This window comes from Scyliorhinus canicula, chromosome 3 (assembly GCF_902713615.1).
Source record: "Scyliorhinus canicula chromosome 3, sScyCan1.1, whole genome shotgun sequence".
Classification (NCBI taxonomy): domain Eukaryota; kingdom Metazoa; phylum Chordata; class Chondrichthyes; order Carcharhiniformes; family Scyliorhinidae; genus Scyliorhinus; species Scyliorhinus canicula.
The window spans coordinates 263,287,197-263,308,423 of NC_052148.1; the positions used below are offsets into that span (position 1 = coordinate 263,287,197).

At 49.2% G+C, this 21,227-nt stretch overlaps 1 protein-coding gene across 2 annotated transcripts in view; it reads left to right on the top strand.

Annotated features, from left to right (window-relative positions):
* LOC119963507 (probable E3 ubiquitin-protein ligase HERC3) overlaps positions 1–21,227 on the top strand; it is a 77,140-nt gene that overhangs the window by 48,050 nt on the left and 7,863 nt on the right. For both annotated transcript variants that reach the window (XM_038792727.1, XM_038792728.1), the window contains 9 exons: positions 1,313–1,476; positions 5,048–5,161; positions 5,289–5,312; positions 11,542–11,631; positions 12,319–12,489; positions 15,918–16,061; positions 18,209–18,375; positions 19,126–19,192; positions 19,875–19,957. In XM_038792727.1, the coding sequence (XP_038648655.1) occupies positions 1,313–1,476; positions 5,048–5,161; positions 5,289–5,312; positions 11,542–11,631; positions 12,319–12,489; positions 15,918–16,061; positions 18,209–18,375; positions 19,126–19,192; positions 19,875–19,957 (1,024 nt within the window). The remainder of the gene's footprint in view (positions 1–1,312; positions 1,477–5,047; positions 5,162–5,288; positions 5,313–11,541; positions 11,632–12,318; positions 12,490–15,917; positions 16,062–18,208; positions 18,376–19,125; positions 19,193–19,874; positions 19,958–21,227) is intronic.

A 21,227-nucleotide genomic window follows, 5' to 3' on the forward strand; every position in this document is an offset into this window, starting at 1 on the left:
CAAACATCTCTATTCCAAACCTCCTTATTCTTGTCGGCTCCTGGGGATACCGCCCCCTGTTCTGAAAGAAAAATAAACCATTTCAATCATATATATTGAGGTTTATAGTTCCATGGGTATGATTTCAGGATTATCACCTAAGGAGTTAGAGAAACTAATGAACTAATTAATCTTTTCTCCTGCAGTTTATCATCTGATACCCGGGATACATTTAAATTAATCTTTATTGTCACAAGCAGGCTTACATTAACACTGCAATAAAGTTACTAGTCGCCACACTCCGGCGGCTGTTCAGGTACACAGAGGGAGAATCCAGAATGTCCAATTCATCTAACAGCACGTCTTTCAGGACTTGTGGGAGGAAACCGGAGCACCCGGAGGCAACCCACGCAGACATGGGGAGAATGTACAGATTCTGCACAGACAGTGACTCAAGCCGGTAATTAAACCTGGGACCCTAGCACTGTGAAGCAAGAGTGCTACCCACTGTGCTACCCTTGGGTTGTACTATTCCTTGGGTATTTGTTATTCTCAATGTAATATGTATGGCTGTCAGAGTGGAGGTGGACAACATTATTAAAGTGGAGGTAGGTGGCTCTTATGGTGAGAGGAATCAAGAGTTGGTAATGTGATTTAGAGTCACATAGGATTCTGAGGTTGCAAACAATTTGGTCCCACCCTGAGCAAATGGCCAGGGAGGGGGATAAAACCAGAAGCGAAGGGAGAGGTAGGATTTCTCTGGACATAAAAAGTATCAAACGTGGCACTGAGAAAGTGAATTGAGCAAGTTGGCAGTGCAGAATCATTGTAGTGAACGGATGGTCAAAGATGAGGCAAGTGGAAGTTTGCAAGTGCAGTGTAAGTGCCTTGGAGAGAAGATCCAGGAACACAGGAACAGGAGGAGGCCATAGTGGGTGATGCAGAAGGGAGAAAGGTTGGAAAAGGAATGTGGGTGGTGAGAGATCCGAGGTGGTTGGAGATGGCATTGCTATGAGACCATGGGAGCAGAGAGGCCACAAGAGATGGCAAGATCAAAGGATGCAAAAGGATAGGAGAGTTTACACAAAGGGACAGGTTCAAGGACGACAGAGTTACCTTGTATTTGGAGGATAGCTCATATGGGAACAAATCACAGCGGATGAGGCATCTCGCAGTGTAGTGCAAAGCACGCTTGAAGTCTAATAGGCTCTGCATCCAGATGAAGTACCTACTCCCATCAGATCCACCATCCAGACAGTGCGAGCGAGACTGACCTCTCCGTAATCCCGGGAATAGATTTGTGAATAAACAAATGGGTCTTTTCTCCTTTCAGATAACTGGTGGTGTTGGGTGGACGCTGGCTACTTCTGCCGGCTGGTGGAGCTGTATAAAGATGTGGTGCTTTACCTCATAACCAGGATGAGGACAGCATTGCTGGCTCCTGTGTTTAGCCATTACATCATCGATGCTCTTCAGGTTTTGGAAAAGCTGCACAAGGTACTGAAATGAAAGATCGGGTATCTACCATTCTCTTGGAAAATGGTTGCATTAGTGGGGGGCTGGGGTGTGAGGCGTGAAGTTCACGTGCCTTAAAGGTGGCAGCTACATACGTCCATCCATATTCATTGCGAGTGTCAATTCTCTGTAAACCAACATAACCTCTTCCAACCTGCTTACATTGGGGTTGCAACCTACCTCGGTTTTACACTGCATCAGGAGGTTTTCCCGACCCAGGTGAAACTGTTTTTCTCAATCTACCTTGTCAAATCCTTTTTAATGTTTAAAACCCAATTGAATTATCCCTCCACTTTATTTACTTGAGAAAACAGACCAGGGTTTTATGTACAGCCATCTCACCTGATTTCACCTTGTGAATCCCGGTGTCATTTCACTAGCAGCACAGTGGTTGGTGGTTCGGAGATACTGGGTGGGATTTTCCAGCAGTTCCTGCCGCGGGGTCTTCCAGTCCCACCGGTGGTGATCCTTCTGCCCGGTTCCCTAGCAATGGAGGGTGCGGACATCGCCTGTTGACAATGTCAGGACTGGAAGATCCCGCCGCCAACCACAGAACATGCTCTGGGGTAGGGGGGAGGGAGGAGGGAGGAGGGAAGAGGGAGGAGGGAAGAGGGAGGAGGGAAGAGGGAGGAGGGAAGAGGGAAGAGGGAAGAGGGAAGAGGGAAGAGGGAGGAGGGAAGGAGGAGGGAAGAGGGAAGAGGGAGGAGGGAGGAGGGAGGAGGGAGGAGGGAAGAGGGAAGAGGGAGGAGGGAGGAGGGAAGAGGGAGGAGGGAGGAGGGAAGAGGGAGGAGGGAGGAGGGAAGAGGGAGGAGGGAAGAGGGAGGAGGGAGGAGGGAAGAGGGAAGAGGGAAGAGGGAAGAGGGAGGAGGGAGGAGGGAAGAGGGAGGAGGGAGGAGGGAGGAGGGAAGAGGGAGGAGGGAAAAGGGAAGAGGGAGGAGGGAAGAGGGAAGAGGGAGGAGGGAAGAGGGAAGAGGGAAGAGGGAGGAGGGAGGAGGGAAGAGAGAAGAGGGAAGAGGGGAGGGAGGAGGGAAGAGGGAGGAGGGAGGAGGGAGGAGGGAAGAGGGAAGAGGGAGGAGGGAAGAGGGAGGAGGGAGGAGGGAGGAGGGAAGAGGGAGGAGGGAAAAGGGAAGAGGGAGGAGGGAAGAGGGAAGAGGGAAGAGGGAGGAGGGAAGAGGGAAGAGGGAGGAGGGAGGAGGGAAGAGAGAAGAGGGAAGAGGGGAGGGAAGAGGGAGGAGGGAGGAGGGAGGAGGGAGGAGGGAAGAGGGAGGAGGGAGGAGGGAAGAGGGAAGAGGGAAGAGGGGAGGGAGGAGGGAAGAGGGAAGAGGGAGGAGGGAGGAGGGAGGAGGGAAGAGGGAGGAGGGAAGAGGGGAGGGAGGAGGGAAGAGGGAAGAGGGAAGAGGGAAGAGGGAGGAGGGAGGAGGGAAGAGGGAAGAGGGAGGAGGGAGGAGGGAGGAGGGAGGAGGGAGGAGGGAAGAGGGGAGGGAAGAGGGAGGAGGGAGGAGGGAGGAGGGAAGAGGGAGGAGGGAAGAGGGAAGAGGGGAGGGAGGAGGGAAGAGGGGAGGGAGGAGGGAAGAGGGAGGAGGGAAGAGGGAGGAGGGAAGAGGGAGGAGGGAGGAGGGAAGAGGGAGGAGGGAAGAGGGAAGAGGGAGGAGGGAGGAGGGAAGAGGGAGGAGGGAAGAGGGGAGGGAGGAGGGAAGAGGGAAGAGGGAGGAGGGAAGAGGGAAGAGGGAAGAGGGAAGAGGGAGGAGGGAGGAGGGAGGAGGGAGGAGGGAGGAGGGAAGAGGGAAGAGGGAAGAGGGAAGAGGGAAGAGGGAAGAGGGAAGAGGGAAGAGGGAAGAGGGAAGAGGGGCGCAAGTGGAGTGGAATTCCCGTCCATTGTGTATCGAAAGCCATGTTCTTTTCCTGTTTCAAATAGTTGCAGTTGTTGAGAGGAAATACTCTTAACGTCTCCGCACTGGGGGAAAACCAGGCAGCTTTCGGTCAGCATCAATAAAAACAGAAAGTTCTAGAAATACTCAGCAGGCCAGCCAGCATCTGTGGAGAGAGAAACTGAGCCACTTTTTCAGGTCGATGACCTCTTGTCCGAACCGTTTATATGAGGGAGGAGAGATTTGGGGAGGGCAGAAAGGCAAGTGTATTCAGTGGCTGAGAGGTGAAGGGAGCTCAGATGAGGACTGAATAGTTCTGAAGCAATGTCATTGACCTGAAATGTAAATGCTTATCTTTGAGCTTTGTCTGACCTTGATCTCTTTTTTTCTCCCTTGACTTGACCAACTGAGATGGCGCCCGTCTGCCTCATTCTCAGGGCACCGAGTCAAAATTACACATTTCTTATGCCGAGTAAATTGGGCCGAAATTCTTTAGAATTTTTAAGAACGAGGCAATCTATTTGGAAATACAAGATTCTGAAGGGGTTTGATGAGCTGGATGCTGAGAGCATCAGGATAAGGGGGGACTCGTTCAGGGCTGAGCTGAGGAGAAATTACCTTGCTCAAAGTCTTGTGTATCTTTGGAATTCTCTGCCCTGCGTTGTGGATGCTCCATTGTTAAATATATTTAAGCCTGTGATAGACCGATTTTTGTTCTCTCAGGGAATCCAGGGATATGGGGAATGGGCAGGAAAGCAGAGTTAGGGCCCAAGATCAGCCATGATCTTATCGAATGGTGGAGCATGATAAACAGGCCATATAGTAGTCTCCTCATTCTTAATAATAATCTTTATTAGTGTCACAAGTAGGCTACATAAAACTGCAATGAAGTTACTGTGAAAATCCCCTAGTCGCCACACTCCGGCACCTATTCGGGTACACAGAGGGCAACTGTACAATTCACCTAATAAGCAACGTCTTTCGGGACTTTTGGGAGGAAACCGGAGCACCCGGAGGAAACCCACACAGACACGGGGAGAACTTGTAGATTCCGCACAGACAGTGACTCAAGCCGGGAATCCAATCCAGATCTGTGGCGCTGTGAAGCAATAGTGCTAACCACTGTGCTGACGTGCCGGCCATTAGTTTTTTAAGAATCTTTTTATTGTCACAAGTAGGCTTACATTGCAATGAAGGGGCAGCACGGTGGTGCAGTGGTTAGCACTGCTGCCTTGCGGCGCCGAGGCCCCAGGTTCTATCCCAGCTCTGGGTCACCGTCCGTGTGGAGCTTGCACATTTTCCCCGTGTTTGTGTGGGTTTCGCCCCCCCCCCCCCAAACACACACACACACACAATCCAAAGATGTGAAGGCTAGGTCACGCTAAATTGCCCCTTAATTGAAAACAATTAATTGGGTATTCTAAATTTTATTTTAAAAAACACTGCAATGAAGTTTTTGTGGAAAGCCCCTAGTCGCCACATTCCTGCGCCTGTTTGGGTACACGGGGGGAGAATTCAGAATGTCTAAAACGTGCTATGAGGGTGGAGGGGGGGGGGGGAGGTCGGTTTAAATTTCTCCCATCCTGTGTGTTTCGTTTTGTGACTAAAGCACCAACCACAGCACGAGTGTTTGTTTAGTCAACACTCTCATCAAAACTGAGCTTTTCCTCTCTGTCACTGCACAGGTTAACTTGATTGCTAACCATATTGACTATGAGGTGTTTTACATCCGCGAGCTGAGTAACTTGGTCAACATTGAGACTGATTTTCTTTACTGGGCATCCCAACATGCCGGAGTGGTAAGCACACTGCTTTAGATACTTTTGCAGACTTCCAGTTCTGAAGAGTTTAAGAGCTGGCTTTCCATTCTTTTCTCTCTTCGCCTTTGCTCTGTAGCTAAGACTTTTGTTTTATTTTTTTTTACAGAAAATCCAGCCAGCGATTGCAGAGGTAGGTAAACCACATCCCGTTTCATTTTGGGTAAGATGACTGGGTGCCTGTGAAAGGGGCTTGTTCGTCATCCTTCAGAACTTGCACTTTTTGAAACAAGAAGTAACTTACACTTGCATGGCGCCTTGTCTCACCCCCCCCCCCCCCCCCCCCCCAAACCCCCCCAACCCCCCAGGGCATCCCAGAGCGATTTGCAGTTGATGAACATAGAACATAGAGAAATACAGCATAGAACAGGCCCTTCGGCCCACGATGTTGTGCCGAACTTTTATCCTAGGTTAATCATAGATTATCATAGATTTTTGAACACTAAGGGCAATTTATCATGGCCAATCCACCCAACCTGCACATCTTTGGACTGTGGGAGGAAACCGGGGCACCCGGAGGAAACCCACGCACACACGGGGAGGATGTGCAGACTCCATACAGACAGTGACCCAAGCCGGAATCGAACCTGGGACTCCGGAGCTGTGAAGCAACTGTGCTATCCACAGTGCTACCGTGCTGCCCTTAAGAACAAATTTATCTACACTCCATTATTCTAACATAATCCATGTACCTATCCAATAGCCGCTTGCAGGTCCTGAATGTTTCTGACTCAACTACTTCCACAGGCAGTGCATTCCATGCCCCCACTACTCTCTGGGTAAAGAACCTACCTCTGACATCCACCCTATATCTTCCACCATTCACCTTAAATTTATGTCCCCTTGTAATAGTTTGTTCCACCTGGGGAAAAAGTCTCTGACAGTCTACTCTATCTATTCCCTTGATCATCTTATAAACCTCTATCAATTCGCCCCTCATCCTTCTCCGTTCTAATGAGAAAAGGCCTAGCACCCTCAACCTTTCCTCGTAAGACCTACTCTCCATTCCAGGCAACATTCTGGTAAATCTCCTTTGCACCTTTTCCAAAAGCTTCCACATCCTTCCTAAAATGAGGTGACCAGAACTGCACACAGTACTCCAAATGTGGCCTTGCCAAGGTTTTGTACAGCTGCATCATCACCTCACGGCTCTTAAATTCAATCCCTCTGCTAATGAACGCTAGCACACCGTAGGCCTTCTTCACAGCTCTATCCACTTGAGTGGCAACTTTCAAAGATCTATGAACAGAGACCCCAAGATCTCTCTGCTCCTCTACATTGCCAAGAACCCTACCGTTAACCCTGTATTCCGCATTCATATTTGTCCTTTCAAAATGGACAACCTCACACTTGTCAGGGTTAAACTCCATCTGCCACTTCTCAGCCCAGCTCTGCGCCCAGCTCTGCATCCTATCTATGTCTCTTTGCAGCCGACAACAGCCCTCCTCACTATCCACAACTCCACCAATCTTCGTATCATCTGCAAATTTACTGACCCACCCTTCAACTCCCTCATCCAAGTCATTAATGAAAATCGCAAACAGCAGAGGACCCAGAACTGATCCCTGTGGTACGCCACTGGTAACTGGCTCCAGGCTGAATATTTGCCATCCACCACCACTCTCTGACTTCTATCGGTTAGCCAGTTCATTATCCAACTGGCCAAATTTCCCACTATCCCATGCCTCCTTACTTTCTGCATAAGCCTACCATGGGGAACCTTATCAAATGCCTTACTAAAATCCATGTACACTACATCCACTGCTTTACCTTCATCCATGTGCTTGGTCACCTTCTCAGAGAAGTCAATAAGACTTGTAAGGCAAGACCTACCCCTCACTTGGTGCCGCAGCTCTTGTGGTGGCCAGTTTGTGCACAGCAAGATCCGAAATAAAGCCCACAAAAGGATTTGAATTATCTCTGTTGCGTGCCTTGATTAGGGAATAAATGTTGATCAGAATGCTGCGGAGATGCCTTGATCTTCTTTAAGTAGTGCCCTAGGATCACTTGCATCCACCTGAGAGGGCAGGTGGGGCCTACGTTTAATGTGTCATCTGATAATGATGGCGCCTCAGCACTGAACCGAAATGCCAGCCCTGATAATGAGCCAAATAGGGTTGTGAACCCATGATCTCCGACCCAGATTTGAACCAATGCTGAAATTTGTGCTTTGCTCAATAAGGTAGATTCACAGTACACAATACTTACAGGTTTTGTGTCGTCCAAATTTTGAAACCGTGCCATGTGCACCCGAGTCTAGGTCATTAATATAGAGCAAGAAATGCTGTGGTTCAAATACTGGCCCCTGGGAACCTTCATATGCATCTTCCTCCAGTCCAAAAGCAACTGTTAACAATTAATCTTTGTTTCCTGCCAGTCAACCAGCTTTGTATCCATGCTGCCATTCGCTGTTTATTCCCTGAGCTTGAATTTTGCTGACAAGCCTATTACGGGGCTCTTTAGCAAATGCCTTTTGAAAGTCCGCGTCCAGCACATCAACCGCATTTCCATGTTCTTTTCTATCGCCAGTCTGAACCTGATGATCCAATGATCACCAATATCCTGGGGGGGAGATTTGTTAGTGCTCTTTGGGGGGGTTTAAACTAATTCAGCATGGGCATGGGAACCTGGATTGTAGTTTTGGGTACGGGAGATTGAGAGTATAGAGGTCAGGAGCACAGATTTGACTTCGCAGGAGGGTGCCAGTGTTCAGGTAGGTGGTTTGAAGTGTGTCTACTTCAATGCCAGGAGTATACGAAATAAGCTAGGGGAACTGGCAGCATGGGTTGGTACCTGGGACTTCGATGTTGTGGCCATTTCAGAGACATGGATAGAGCAGGGACAGGAATGGTTGTTGCAGGTTCCGGGGTTTAGGTGTTTTAGTAAGCTCAGAGAAGGGGGCAAAAGAGGGGGAGGTGTGGCGCTGCTAGTCAGGGACAGTATTACAGTGGCGGAAAGGATGCTAGATGGGGACTCTTCTTCTGAGGTAGTATGGGCTGAGGTTAGAAACAGGAAAGGAGAGGTCACCCTGTTGGGAGTTTTCTATAGGCCACCTAATAGTTCTAGGGATGTAGAGGAAAGGATGGCGAAGATGATTCTGGAAGAGAGCGAAAGTAACAGGGTAGTTGTTATGGGAGACTTTAACTTTCCAAATATTGACTGGAAAAGATATAGTTCGAGTACATTAGATGGGTCATTCCTTGTACAATGTGTGCAGGAGGGTTTCCTGACACAATATGTTGACAGGCCAACAAGAGGCGAGGCCACATTAGATTTGGTTTTGGGTAATGAACCAGGCCAGGTGTTAGATCTGGAGGTAGGTGAGCACTTTGGAAACAGTGACCACAATTCGGTGACCTTTACGTTAGTGATGGAAAGGGATAAGTATACCCCGCAGGGCAAGAGTTATAGCTGGGGGAAGGGCAATTATGATGCCATTAGACATGACTTAGGATGTGTTGGTTGGAGAAGTAGGCTGCAAGGGTTGGGCACACTGGATATGTGGAGCTTGTTCAAGGAACAGCTATTGCATGTTCTTGATAAGTACGTACCAGTCAGGCAGGGAGGAAGGGGTCGAGCGAGGGAACCGTGGTTTACCAAAGAAGTGGAATCTCTTGTTAAGAGGAAGAAGGAGGCCTATGTGAAGATGAGGCGTGAAGTTTCAGTTGGGGCGCTTGATAGTTACAAGCAAGCGAGGAAGGATCTAAAGAGAGAGCTGAGACGAGCAAGGAGGGGACATGAGAAGTCTTTGGCAGGTAGGATCAAGGAAAACCCAAAAGCTTTCTATAGGTATGTCAGGAATAAAAGAATGACTAGGGTAAGAGTAGGGCCAGTCAAGGACAGTGGTGGGAAGTTGTGTGTGGAGGCTGAGGAGATAAGCGAGATACTAAATGAATACTTTTCGTCAGTATTCACTCAAGAAAAAGATAATATTGTGGAGGAGAATGCTGAGACCCAGGCTATTAGAATAGATGGCATTGAGGTGCGTAGGGAAGTTGTGTTGGCAATTCTGGACAAGGTGAAAATAGATAAGTCCCCGGGGCCGGATGGGATTTATCCTAGGATTCTCTGGGAAGCCAGGGAAGAGATTGCTGAGCCTTTGGCTTTGATTTTTAGGTCATCATTGGCTACAGGAATAGTGCCAGAGGACTGGAGGATAGCAAATGTGGTCCCTTTGTTCAAGAAGGGGAGTAGAGATAACCCCGGGTAACTATAGGCCGGTGAGCCTAACGTCTGTGGTGGGTAAAGTCTTGGAGAGGATTATAAAAGATACGATTTATAATCATCTAGATAGGAATAATATGATTAGGGATAGTCAGCATGGTTTTGTGAAGGGTAGGTCATGCCTCACAAACCTTATCGAGTTCTTTGAGAAGGTGACTGAACAGGTAGACGAGGGTAGAGCAGTTGATGTGGTGTATATGGATTTCAGTAAAGCGTTTGATAAGGTCCCCACGGTCGGCTATTGCAGAAAATACGGAGGCTGGGGATTGAGGGTGATTTAGAGATGTGGATCAGAAATTGGCTAGTTGAAAGAAGACAGAGAGTGGTAGTTGATGGGAAATGTTCAGAATGGAGTTCAGTTACGAGTGGCGTACCACAAGGATCTGTTCTGGGGCCGTTGCTGTTTGTCATTTTTATAAATGACCTAGAGGAGGGCGCAGAAGGATGGGTGAGTAAATTTGCAGACGACACTAAAGTCGGTGGAGTTGTAGACAGTGCGGAAGGATGTTGCAGGTTACAGAGGGACATAGATAAGCTGCAGAGCTGGGCTGAGAGGTGGCAAATGGAGTTTAATGTGGAGAAGTGTGAGGTGATTCACTTTGGTAAGAATAACAGAAATGCGGAATATTTGGCTAATGGTAAAATTCTTGGTAGTGTGGATGAGCAGAGGGATCTCGGTGTCCATGTACATAGATCCCTGAAAGTTGCCACCCAGGTTGATAGGGTTGTGAGAAGGCCTATGGTGTGTTGGCCTTTATTGGTAGAGGGATTGAGTTCCGGAGCCATGAGGTCATGTTGCAGTTGTACAAAACTCTAGTACGGCCGCATTTGGAGTATTGCGTACAGTTCTGGTCGCCTCATTATAGGAAGGACGTGGAAGCTTTGGAACGGGTGCAGAGGAGATTTACCAGGATGTTGCCTGGTATGGAGGGAAAATCTTATGAGGAAAGGCTGATGGACTTGAGGTTGTTTTCGTTAGAGAGAAGAAGGTTAAGAGGTGACTTAATAGAGGCATACAAAATGATCAGAGGGTTAGATAGGGTGGACAGCGAGAGCCTTCTCCCGCGGATGGAGGTGGCTAGCACGAGGGGACATAGCCTTAAATTGAGGGGTAATAGATATAGGACAGAGGTCAGAGGTGGGTTTTTTACGCAAAGAGTGGTGAGGCCGTGGAATGCCCTACCTGCAACAGTAGTGAACACGCCAACATTGAGGGCATTTAAAAATTTATTGGATAAGCATATGGATGATAAGGGCATAGTGTAGGTTAGATGGCCTTTAGATTTTTTCCATGTCGGTGCAACATCGAGGGCCGAAGGGCCTGTACTGCGCTGTATCGTTCTATGTTCTATGATCACAGTCCACAAATGTTCCCCTCCTGACACTTGATCCACCTCATTCCTCAGAACCAGATCAAGCAACGCCTTCTTCCCCATTGAGTTAAAAATCTCCCCCTCTCTTCCCTTTGCACTATTGCCATCCTAATATATATTATGATTAAAATTCCCTGTTCTAACTGTATAATTTTTGCAGCTCTGTGTAATTTCCTTTCATATTTGCTCCGCTATTTTTCCTATCAGTCAGTGACCTGTTAAAGACGTCCAGTAGCTCTATTGTTTCTCGGCTCCAACCAAATATCTTTCACTCCCTCGGACATCCTCCCGTCAGGCATTGAAATAGTCTCCTGAATCACTGCTGCCACCCCTTCACCTTTCTGTTCTTGCTCGTCTTTCCAAAACACATTTTATGCAAAAATATTCCCGACGTTTTCTCCATTATTTCCTCAATATCGTCTTCCTACGTCCATCTGTGCTTTCTGTGCTCACCAGTCTGAATTGCCAGCCCATGTGTTCACGTGTATGTACTGTAAATCTAATTTAGACAATATCCCCCTTAACTCAGACCCCACCTACTGCCTTGCTATTTCTTACTGCGGTGCTCTCTGTTTCCCCCAATCATTGGTTCACTTTTCCAATGGCAAATCCCAGTACCCATGTCTCTGCCAAGTTAGTTGAAACCTTCCCCGATAGCATTAGCAAACCCCACCTCAAGGACTTTGATGGAGCAAGACTTTTCCCCTTGTGCTCTCTTGCAGTTTTGCTGCCTTCTCTTAAGATGTGCCGCTTGATCTGTTTCAGGTCCCCATTGCTTTCTGCTCCTATCCTTTTGTCTTGAACGCCCAGGCAAAAACAAAGATGCTGCAGACAGACGCTGCCTTGCAGATGCAGGTATGTTGTATTGGGACAATACACAGCACATTGTCACAAGTAGGCTTATTGTCACAAGTAGGCTTATTGTCACAAGTAGGCTTCAATGAAGTTACTGTGAAAAGTCCCTAGTCACCACATTCCGGTGCCTGTTCGGGGAGGCCGGTACGGGAATTGAACATTGTTCTGCATTACAAGCCAGCTGTTTAGCCCACTGTGCTAAACCAGCCCCTTTGCCCAACATCTTTGCCAGTGGGAGGGGAATTCCAGAGGCTGATGTTTAGACCGTGACAGCATGGACGCCAGCAATAGAGTGAAGAAAAAGGGGGGTGTTGAAGAAGAGGGCAGTGTGGCTGGGGGAGGTTACAGAGATGGGTAGAGGGAATAGGCCATATGGGGATGTGAGCGAGAAGATTTAAAAATGGAGGTATTCAATACCGGAAGTCAGTGTAGACCAGTGAACACAGAGGGTGTTGGGTGAATGGGTCTTGACGCGAGTTAGAATACAGTTTAGAGAGGGAATTCTCAGTTAGCTGAAGCCATGATCACCAGCGCTGGGGTGAAGAGCGTATAAAATGCATTTCGGGGCAGAGTTGGAGCAGGATAAAGTTCTCAAACTTACAGGAGTGGTAACGTTTAAGGTGTTTCATGAAAAGGGATTCAAATTGCCCCCCCCCCCCCCCCCCCCTTATTTTGTCCATTAAACAGATAGCAGTGAACAGGACGAGCCTGGAGAACATCTTCATGCTGCTCACACTGGGACCATTTCTGACGAGCAGCCCTTTCCTCGTCCTGCATGTCCAGCGGACTAATCTGGTCAGTGACGCCTTGAGAGAGCTGAGCATTCATTCAGACGTGGACTTGAAAAAGCCTTTGAAGGTAAGAGGTCACAGATGTCAGTCTGGCAACTTGACTCCGATTGTTATACGTTCAATAATATTTGACAAAATGATCAGGGGGTGCCCAGGACACAGACCGTCAGCTCCTTCATGTCCTGATGAAAGGGCAGGCAGTCGGTGCAGGAATCCCCTGTGGTTGTCCCCCTCTCGAACAGATATACCCCTTTGGATTCTGTCAGGGGGGATAGCCTATCAGGGGAAAACAGCAGCAGCCAGAGCAGTGGCACCACGGCTGGCTCTGATGTTCAGAAGGGAGGGTCAAAGTGCAGAAGAGCAATAGTCATAGGGGACTCTATAGTTAGGGGCACAGATAGGCGCTTCTGTGGACGTGAAAGAGACTCCAGGATGGTATGTTGCCTCCCTGGTGCCAGGGTCCAGGATGTCTCCGAACAGGTAGCGGGCATCCTGAAGGGGGAGGGCAAACAGGCAGAGGTCGTTGTACATATTGGTTCGACATAGGCAGGAAGGGGCATGAGGTCCTGCAGCAGGGGTTCAGGGAGCTAGGCAGAAAGTTAAAAGACAGGACCTCTAGGGTTGTAATCTCGGGATTACTCCCTGTGCCACGTGCCAGTGAGGCTAGAAATAGGAAGATAGAAGAGCTAAACACATTGCTAAACAGCTGGTGTATCGAACCCTCGAGTATTGAAAGTCAGAGAGATCTAGGTGTACAGGTCCACAGGTCACTGAAAGGGGCAACACAGGTGGAGAAGGTAGTCAAGAAGGCATACGGTATGCTTGCCTTCATTGACCGGGGCATTGAGTATAAGAATTGGCAGGTCATGGTGCAGCTGTATAAAACCTTAGGCCACACTTGGAGTATAGTGTCCAATTCTGGTCGCCACACTACCAGAAGGATGTGGAGGCTTTAGAGAGGGTGCAGAAGAGATTTACCAGGATGTTGCCTGGTATGGAGGGCATTAGTTATGAGGAGCGGTTGAATAAACTCGGTTTGTTCTCACTGGGACGACGGAGGTTATGGGGCACCCGGATAGACGTCTACAAAATTATGAGGGGCATAGACAGAGTGGATAGTCAGAGGCTTTTCCCCAGGGTAGAGGGGTTAACTACTAGGGGGCATAGGTTTAAGGTGTGAGGGGCAAGGTTTAGAGTAGATGTACGAGGCAAGTTTTTTTTTTACACAGAGGGTAGTGGGTGCCTGGAATTCGCTGCCGGAGGAGGTGGTGGAAGCAGGGACGATAGTGACATTTAAGGGGCATCTTGACAAATACATGAAAAGAATGGGAATAGAGGGACCCAGGAAGTGTAGAAGATTGTAGTTTAGTCGGGCAGCATGGTCGGCACGGGCTTGGAGGGCTGAAGGGCCTGTTCCTGTGCTGTACTTTTCTTTGTTCTTTGTTTGTTAGCACACTGGCCTTTGAGACAGACGGTGGTAGGTAAACATCGCACAATAGTATAAACCCTTATGACCCGGGCTGAAACAGCATTTGGTGAGATGGACCATGATGTTCCATTTTATAGTAAGCTGAACCTACAAAATAACAATTGGGATCTGACTGACTAAGAGCTGTCTGCCCAACAGGCCGAGGAGGAGGAGAAGATGCCAAGAAGGCAGTTCATCAGGCGTCGTGAGTACCGGCAGCGCCTGTCATTCGACGACCTGCTGGACTGGACATGCCGTTGAAGACTCTGGCTGAGCAGGGGGACAGTGCGACATAAAAGCCAGATCATGGCGCACCTGGCACTGCAGGGGAATTGGGGGGGGGGGGGGGCGCACCCAGTGCCCGTCAAGGTGATGGTTTCCCTGACACCAAATGGGGACCTGTTGTGGATCTCACAGAGCTCGGTGCACAGGTGCATCCGTGCCATCACGGAGGCGCGATATGCCCAGTCGGCACCCCACCACCTGGCGCTGCCAGTACTGGAGGCCCGCTCTTGTCTCGACCAGGGTCTGCATGCTCGCGGCCATGTAGCATAGGGAGTGGACTACCTCCGTCTGGGACGCCACATCACCCAGTAACTGTGCCCACCAACATCTGGGCCTGGGCCATATCAGCTAGTGACTGCGTCATCTTCCTCTAGGACAGGGACACCTCCCTCTGTGTTTGTGCCACGTCGGCCAGCGCTTGGGCATTGCCACCAACCCTCTGACCCATGGCCCGCTATGATGGTACCTTGCTCTGGAGCACCGCTGCAATGTCCGTCTGGACAGCAGCTAGTCCCTGGGGTCGGCCCACCCGCCGACTGATGTAGTGGAGCATGTGGTGCGTACCAGATAGTGTCCCAGGTGTGTCTTCGCTAAAGTGCCCAACTGAAGTGAGTGTCTCTGGGATGGTGGAGGGTGTTAGAGACAGCTGTGATGGGAACTCGGTGTCTTACCCAGACTTGAGCTCTGGGGTATCACAGGATGCGGTTCGATGGTTCCCGTCAGTGTCATCGTGTCGCTGCTCGACACCTGGGGGTGGGGACCAGGGCACCCGGCTATGGAGGCCAGTATGGGTGCATGGTGCAGAGTGGGGGGCTTCCGCCGGCCTTTGGCTAGGGGCACAGCGCTGCCTACTCACCATTGCCGCTCTGAGGAGGTTGTGCCGTTTCTTTTGGCACTGCTGGCCGCCCCTCGCGGTGTTGCCCATGGACTCTGCCACCTGCGTCCAGGAGCACCGAATGGTGGTAGCTGGCAGTCTCCTTCCCACACTGGGGTAAAGGGATGTACGCCACTCCTCCATGGTGTCCAGTTCCACGTTGGTAAACCTTGGTGCCGCTCGTTTTGCTGCCATCTTATTGGCTGGGCTGGTGTGTGGGGAATGTAGTGTGTATACACAGCTGCAGCTTGTCAGCCTCCTGGGTGCCTATCCAGAATCCGGCACCGTTTCTCATTGGAATCGATTGTGTCCCACGTGGCGCCAGCATCAAAACTTAGTCTCAGGAACGGAGAAACCGGCCCAACTTTTGAAGCATAGTCACTGTTGTAAAGTCAGAAAAGTGGCAGTCAATTTACGCATAGCAAGCTCCCATACACAGTAACGTGGTTAAAAACTAGATCGTGTGTTATTGTGATGGTAATTGAGGAATAAATATTGACCAGGACAGCAAGGACAACTTATCTACTGTTTCACCATGGAATCCTTTAAATCGATTTGAGGGACTGTCTTGCTTTAACAACTAATTTCAGAAGCATTTAGATGAGCACTTGATATACAAGGCTATGGACCATAGGTGTTTGATGGCCAGCACCAGGACGATGGGCTGAAGGGCCTTTTTCAAAAATCCATCTTGCATATTATCCATTTTCCTTGGTGCCTTTTCTTCAAACTTCGGGAATACAATTTGCTTTTTTGTTTTACATATTCCGCGTTGGAGGTCATTTCTGTCTTTGAGCCCTTTCTGTGGGTGGCGGGTGGTGGGGAAAGCTTCCTTGATCTGATTCTGTCGATTTGTTTCTCGGCACAGGTGGTGTTCCTGGGTGAGGAGGCAGTGGACGATGGAGGGGTGACAAAGGAATTCTTCCTGCTGCTGCTGAAGGAGTTGCTGGATCCCAAGTACGGCATGTTCACGTACTACGAACAGTCCAGGCTTTTGTGGTTTTCAGAAAAAGTGAGTGCCTTTGTTGCATGGCCACTTATTTGTTTTTTTTATTTAATTTTAGAGTACACAATTTTTTTTTTCCAGTTAAGGGGCAATATAGCGTGGCCAATCCACCTACCCTGCACATCTTTGGGTTGTGGGAGTGAGACCCACGTAGACACGTGGAGAATGTGCAAACCCCACACGAACAGGGGATCGAACCCGGGTCCTCGGCGCTGTAGGCAGTAGTGCTAACCACTCTGCCAGCGTGCCGCCCATGCTTTATGCCACTTATGAAAGTTCCGAAAACTTTTGCGCATCCCTGCGCCCATCTGATTCTGCAGAAGGTTGGAACGCGCGTGGGCCATTCAGCCCCTCCGGCCTGTTCTTCCAGGTAGAGAGCGTGGAGAGCTTGGATGGACTGGGGTTGTTTTCCTTGGAGCAGAGGAGACTGAGGGGGGGGGGGGGGGGGCATGATTGAGATGTATAAATTTACGATGGGCATCGATAGAGTAGACAGGAAGAAACTTTCCCCTTGGCGGAGGGATCAATGACCAGGGGACATAGATTTTGTAAGGTAAGGGGCAGAACGTTTAGAGGGGATGTCAGGAAAATCGTTTTCACACAGGAGGGTGATGGGAGTCTGGCACTCACTGCCTGAAAGGGTGGTGGATGCAGACACCCTTATAACATTAAATAAGTATTTAGATGTGCACTTGCAATGCCAGGTGGTTGTTTTTGACCGGCACAGACGTGATGGGCCGAAGGGTCTTTTCCGTGCTGTAGACCTCTTGCGACTATGGCTCATCTGCATCTTAACTCCATTTACCCACCTTGTGTCTTAATACCTTTAATGTCCTTGCCCAGCAAAACATTTGCCAAGCTCAGTTTTGATCATCCCCCAGCCTCGAGCAGTGTTTTTGGGGACAAAGTTATCGATGCTACCTCCAGGTGGAATGGAAGTCAGTGTGATAAACTTCATCAGTATTTATAAATACGTAAAGCAGCACGGTCAGATCTTTTTTATGGGGACAATGCTTTGTCTCTCTCTCGATGTTAATTGGCATTCCATTCTGTATGTACATTGTTGTAAAGGGAGACCTGGCTTTGGCATTGCTTGTTAGTAGTGTTGGGTTCTAGGTCACACAATTGGACTGGGTCTCAACGACCTGAAATGTTAACTCTATTTCTTTCCATAGATGCTGCCTGAACTGCTAAGTATTGCCATCCTTTTCCCTTTTCCTGTTTTTATTTCTGATTGCTTGAATTGCTCCTGGGTCTAACTCGGGCACATTGAAGCAGCACAGTCCTTGCTATGCTTCTATGAATGGGACAGATTTTAACATTCAGGATGTGAGGTGATGATTGATTTGGCAGGAACCAGTTTCTGAGTATTACTGAGTGGAAAGAGGTCATCTAACCGTATTGTAGATGCCGTTGTCTCTAGCCCTGTTGGGAATGCGTAAAATTTAAGTTGCTTGAACTAAAAACACCTTTCTCTTTTTTTCTCTTTCTCTTTCTCTCTCTTTCCCTCTCTGTCTTTCTTCCTCTCCCTCGCTTTCTTGTTTTTTTCTTGCCCTCCTTTCTCTCTACCCTGTTCTACCTCCCTTTGTTGCGTTCCCCCTCTCTCTTTCGCTTTCACCCTCTCTGTCCAACTCTCTGTTGCTTTCACCCTCTCTCTCTCTCTCTCCCCCCCCCCCCCCCCCCCCCCCCCCCCTCTCGCTCTGTCGCTTTCCGTCTCTCTCTGTCACTTTCCCTGTCTCTCTCTGTCGCTTTCCCCGTCTCTCTCTCTCGGTCGCTTTCCTTGTCTCTCTCTCGGTTGCCCTCCCCGTCTCTCTCTTTCTGTCGCTTTCCCCGTCTCTCTCTTTCTGTCGCTTCCCCTGTCTCTCTCTCGGTTGCTTCCCCTGTCTCTCTCTCGGTCGCTTTCCCCGTCTCTTTCTCTCTCTCTCTCTCTGTCGCTTTCCCCGTCTCTCTCTCTCTCTGTCGCTTTCCCCGTCTCTCTCTCTCTGCCGCTTTCCCCGTCTCTCTCTCTCTGTCGTTTTCCCCGTCTCTCTCTCTCTCTGCCGCTTTCCCCGTCTCGCGCTCTCTCTCTCTCTCTCTCTCTCTCTCTGTCGCTTTCTCCCCACGCTCGCTCTATCCTTTTCCTTATGCTCTCTCTCCCTCCTCTTGTGGCCCAGACATTTGTGGAATTGAACTGGTTTCACCTGATTGGGATCCTGTGTGGCCTGGCCATTTATAACTTCACGGTGGTGGACCTGCACTTCCCGCTCGTGCTGTACAAAAAGTTGCTGAATGTGAAACCCACGCTTGAGGATCTGAAAGAGCTTTCTCCCACGGAGGGCAGGTGAGTGTCCTGTGCACACTTCATGCTCAGGGCCTGCTATCCAAACCCTTTCGAGTGATTTGTTTCCTTCAGTCTCAATACAGCAGATTTGCCCAACTGCTTTCCCGACGAATAAGGACATTGAGGTCGAGCGTCCGATCTGAATGCAGTCAGCAATTTGGGCACCTGATTCAAGAAGCAATTTATTTTTCCCTCTTGTATTTCTGCTCGTGTTCATGTCGCCAAACACAAAATGGACCACAAATCAGTGCAATCGGTTCAGCGTTTTTAAAACGTGATTTAAAAAAAAAAAACTCCTTTGTATTCAGGGTTAGTGTTAGATTGGCAATTTTTAAAAAAATGTAAATTTACAGTACCCAATTATTTTTTTTCCAATTAAGGGGTAATTTAGCGTGGCCAATCCACCTACCCTGCACATCTTTGGGTTGTAGGGGGTGAGACCTTAGCAGACACGGGGAGAATGTGCAAACTTCACACGGACAGTGACCCGGGGCCAGGATCGAACCCGGGTCCTCAACGCCGTGAGGCAGCAGTGCTAACTACTGCGCCCCTCTCAGGCAAAGAGTGGCAATTTGATGTAGTTTGGTCACCACAGCTAAAAACGGGCTCTTTTCAAACAAATCAGCTGTTTTATTTCATCAGTGTCAATCCCAACGTTTGGGGGGTGGGGGGGGGGGGAGGTCAGTGGAGTAATGATTTTTACAAATCCCTTTAGCTCAGTCTGCTCAGCGAGCTTTCCTTCCCTTGCAGGAGCCTGCAGGAATTGCTGGATTACCCTGGCGACAATGTTGAAGAGACTTTCTGCCTCAGTTTTGCGGTAAGGGTTGTCTTGCCTCCAACCTTTGGCCTTGGGCTTGTGGCAATGGCTACGTTTCACCCAGCCCATTATGCGCCAAAGCGGGCGCTGTCGGATTCAATTAACCAGTCGGGTTGCCAACTCTGGACACGTTGGGGGGGGGGGGGTGTATCATCGCCTCACTTCCCAAGTGCCGAGCCCACGCCCCCAGACTCCCACCATCGTTCTCCCTCAAAATGACCATCCTCTCAGATTCTCATCATTCTGTGGTACCTTATAAACAAAAATGTTTCCATGAAATGGGTGGGGGGAGTGGGGGAAGACATTTATTTTTTTAATGCTCCTCTGCTTATCTTTCTCCTGGGTGTTTCTTGCACAATGGAGATAAATCTGTAGCTCTTGGAGACTCCAGGACAGTCCCGGAGGGTTGGCAACACTATCAAGCGAGAATCGGCAAACCTAATTCTCCGATCATTGCGTTTCATATTTCCCGGCGGCGTGGGGTGGTTTCGGTGGGCAAACCCATTGACAAGCGGCGGGAAGATAGAATCCCGCTGCCAGCGAACGGTGCGCCGCTGAGAACCATCCAGCTGGGGAACCGGAGAACCCCATTCAATGTCTTGTGAGGGTGGAAATAAACTGAGCGTTTTGTGTGCGCTTCTGCCCCAGTCTTCGTTTCTTAACTCTTTGCCCTGTTGAACAGATTCTTCGAGAAAACTACGGTGTGGCGGAGCTCCAGGAGCTGATCCCTGGAGGTAAGAGACTACCTGTGAGGAAGGACAACAGGTGAGTGTCTGCGTTGCCTCCCCTCCCTTCAGTGAAGAGGGTCTGGCTGAGGGTATAATGCCTGAACAGAGCAGTTATTAAATGTGCTTATTGCTGCTGGATGGATAACAAGTGCTCTGGAAATTGGAACGTATTGATTGCATTTGGTAGCGCAAAGGTGATGTTGTATTTTGCCCAGTCTTACTAAGGCTAAAGAGGCTAAAAATGAGACTTAAGGGGGTGATCTATTCAAGTTATTTTGGGGTTGTTTGGGTAGACAGAGAGAAGATGCTTCCACTTGTGGAGCAATTGCAAACCAGGGGCAATTAATATGAGATAGTCATCAATTAATCCAATAAGGAAATCAGGAGAAATATCTTTACTCTGAGAGTGGTTGGAAAGTGGAACTTGATACCACATGCAGTGGTTGAGGTGAGTGGTATGGCTGATGGATTTAAAGCGAGGCTGGATAAGTATATTATCAAGCAATGAAGAGAAGACTCTTGTGCGGTATGAAAACTAGCATAGACTATTTGGGCCAAATGGCCTGTTTCTGTGCTGTGAAACTCTATGGACTTATCTCTACTCCCAGACCCAAGTCATGAGAATAACACATTTACCGACATTAAAGCAACTCGAACTGTCTCTGCATAGAACTTGATTTTGAGTTCCCTTCTCATTGCTTGGCAGTGATGTTTTCTTAAACTGTCTCTCCCAAGGAGGGTGCTGTGGTTTGGGGTGGCACAGTGGTTAGTACTACTGCCTCACAGCATCAGGGACCCGGGCTCAATTCCGGCCTTGGGTGACTGTCTGTGCGGAGTCTGCACGCTCTCCCCGTGTCTGCGTGGGTTTCCTCCGGGTGCTCCGGTTTCCTCCCACAGTCCAAAGATGTGCAGGTTAGGTGGATTGGCCATGATCAATTACCCCTCAAGTGCGCAAAAGGTTGGGGTTACTGGGTCATGCGGATATGGTGGGAACGTGAGCCTAGATAGGGTGCTCTTTCAGAGGGCTGGCGCAGATCCGATGGGCTGAATGGCCACCTTCTGCACTGTAGGGATTCTATGAAGAGCCTCACTGTAGGTTTTGAGTACGCTAAGGTATCCTGCTGTGCTTTCTCTTTCAATTGATGTTTTACCTTCATTTAAAAAGAGAGGTCTGGATAAACTTGAGCGTCCATATGTGTAAGAAACAACTTCATTCATGTAACATTCTGTTACACCGTCGGGATGTTTATGGCAGTAAGTTCACTTACCTGTGTGGCTTCCTGTCGGACCTCCCAAACAGTGTTGAA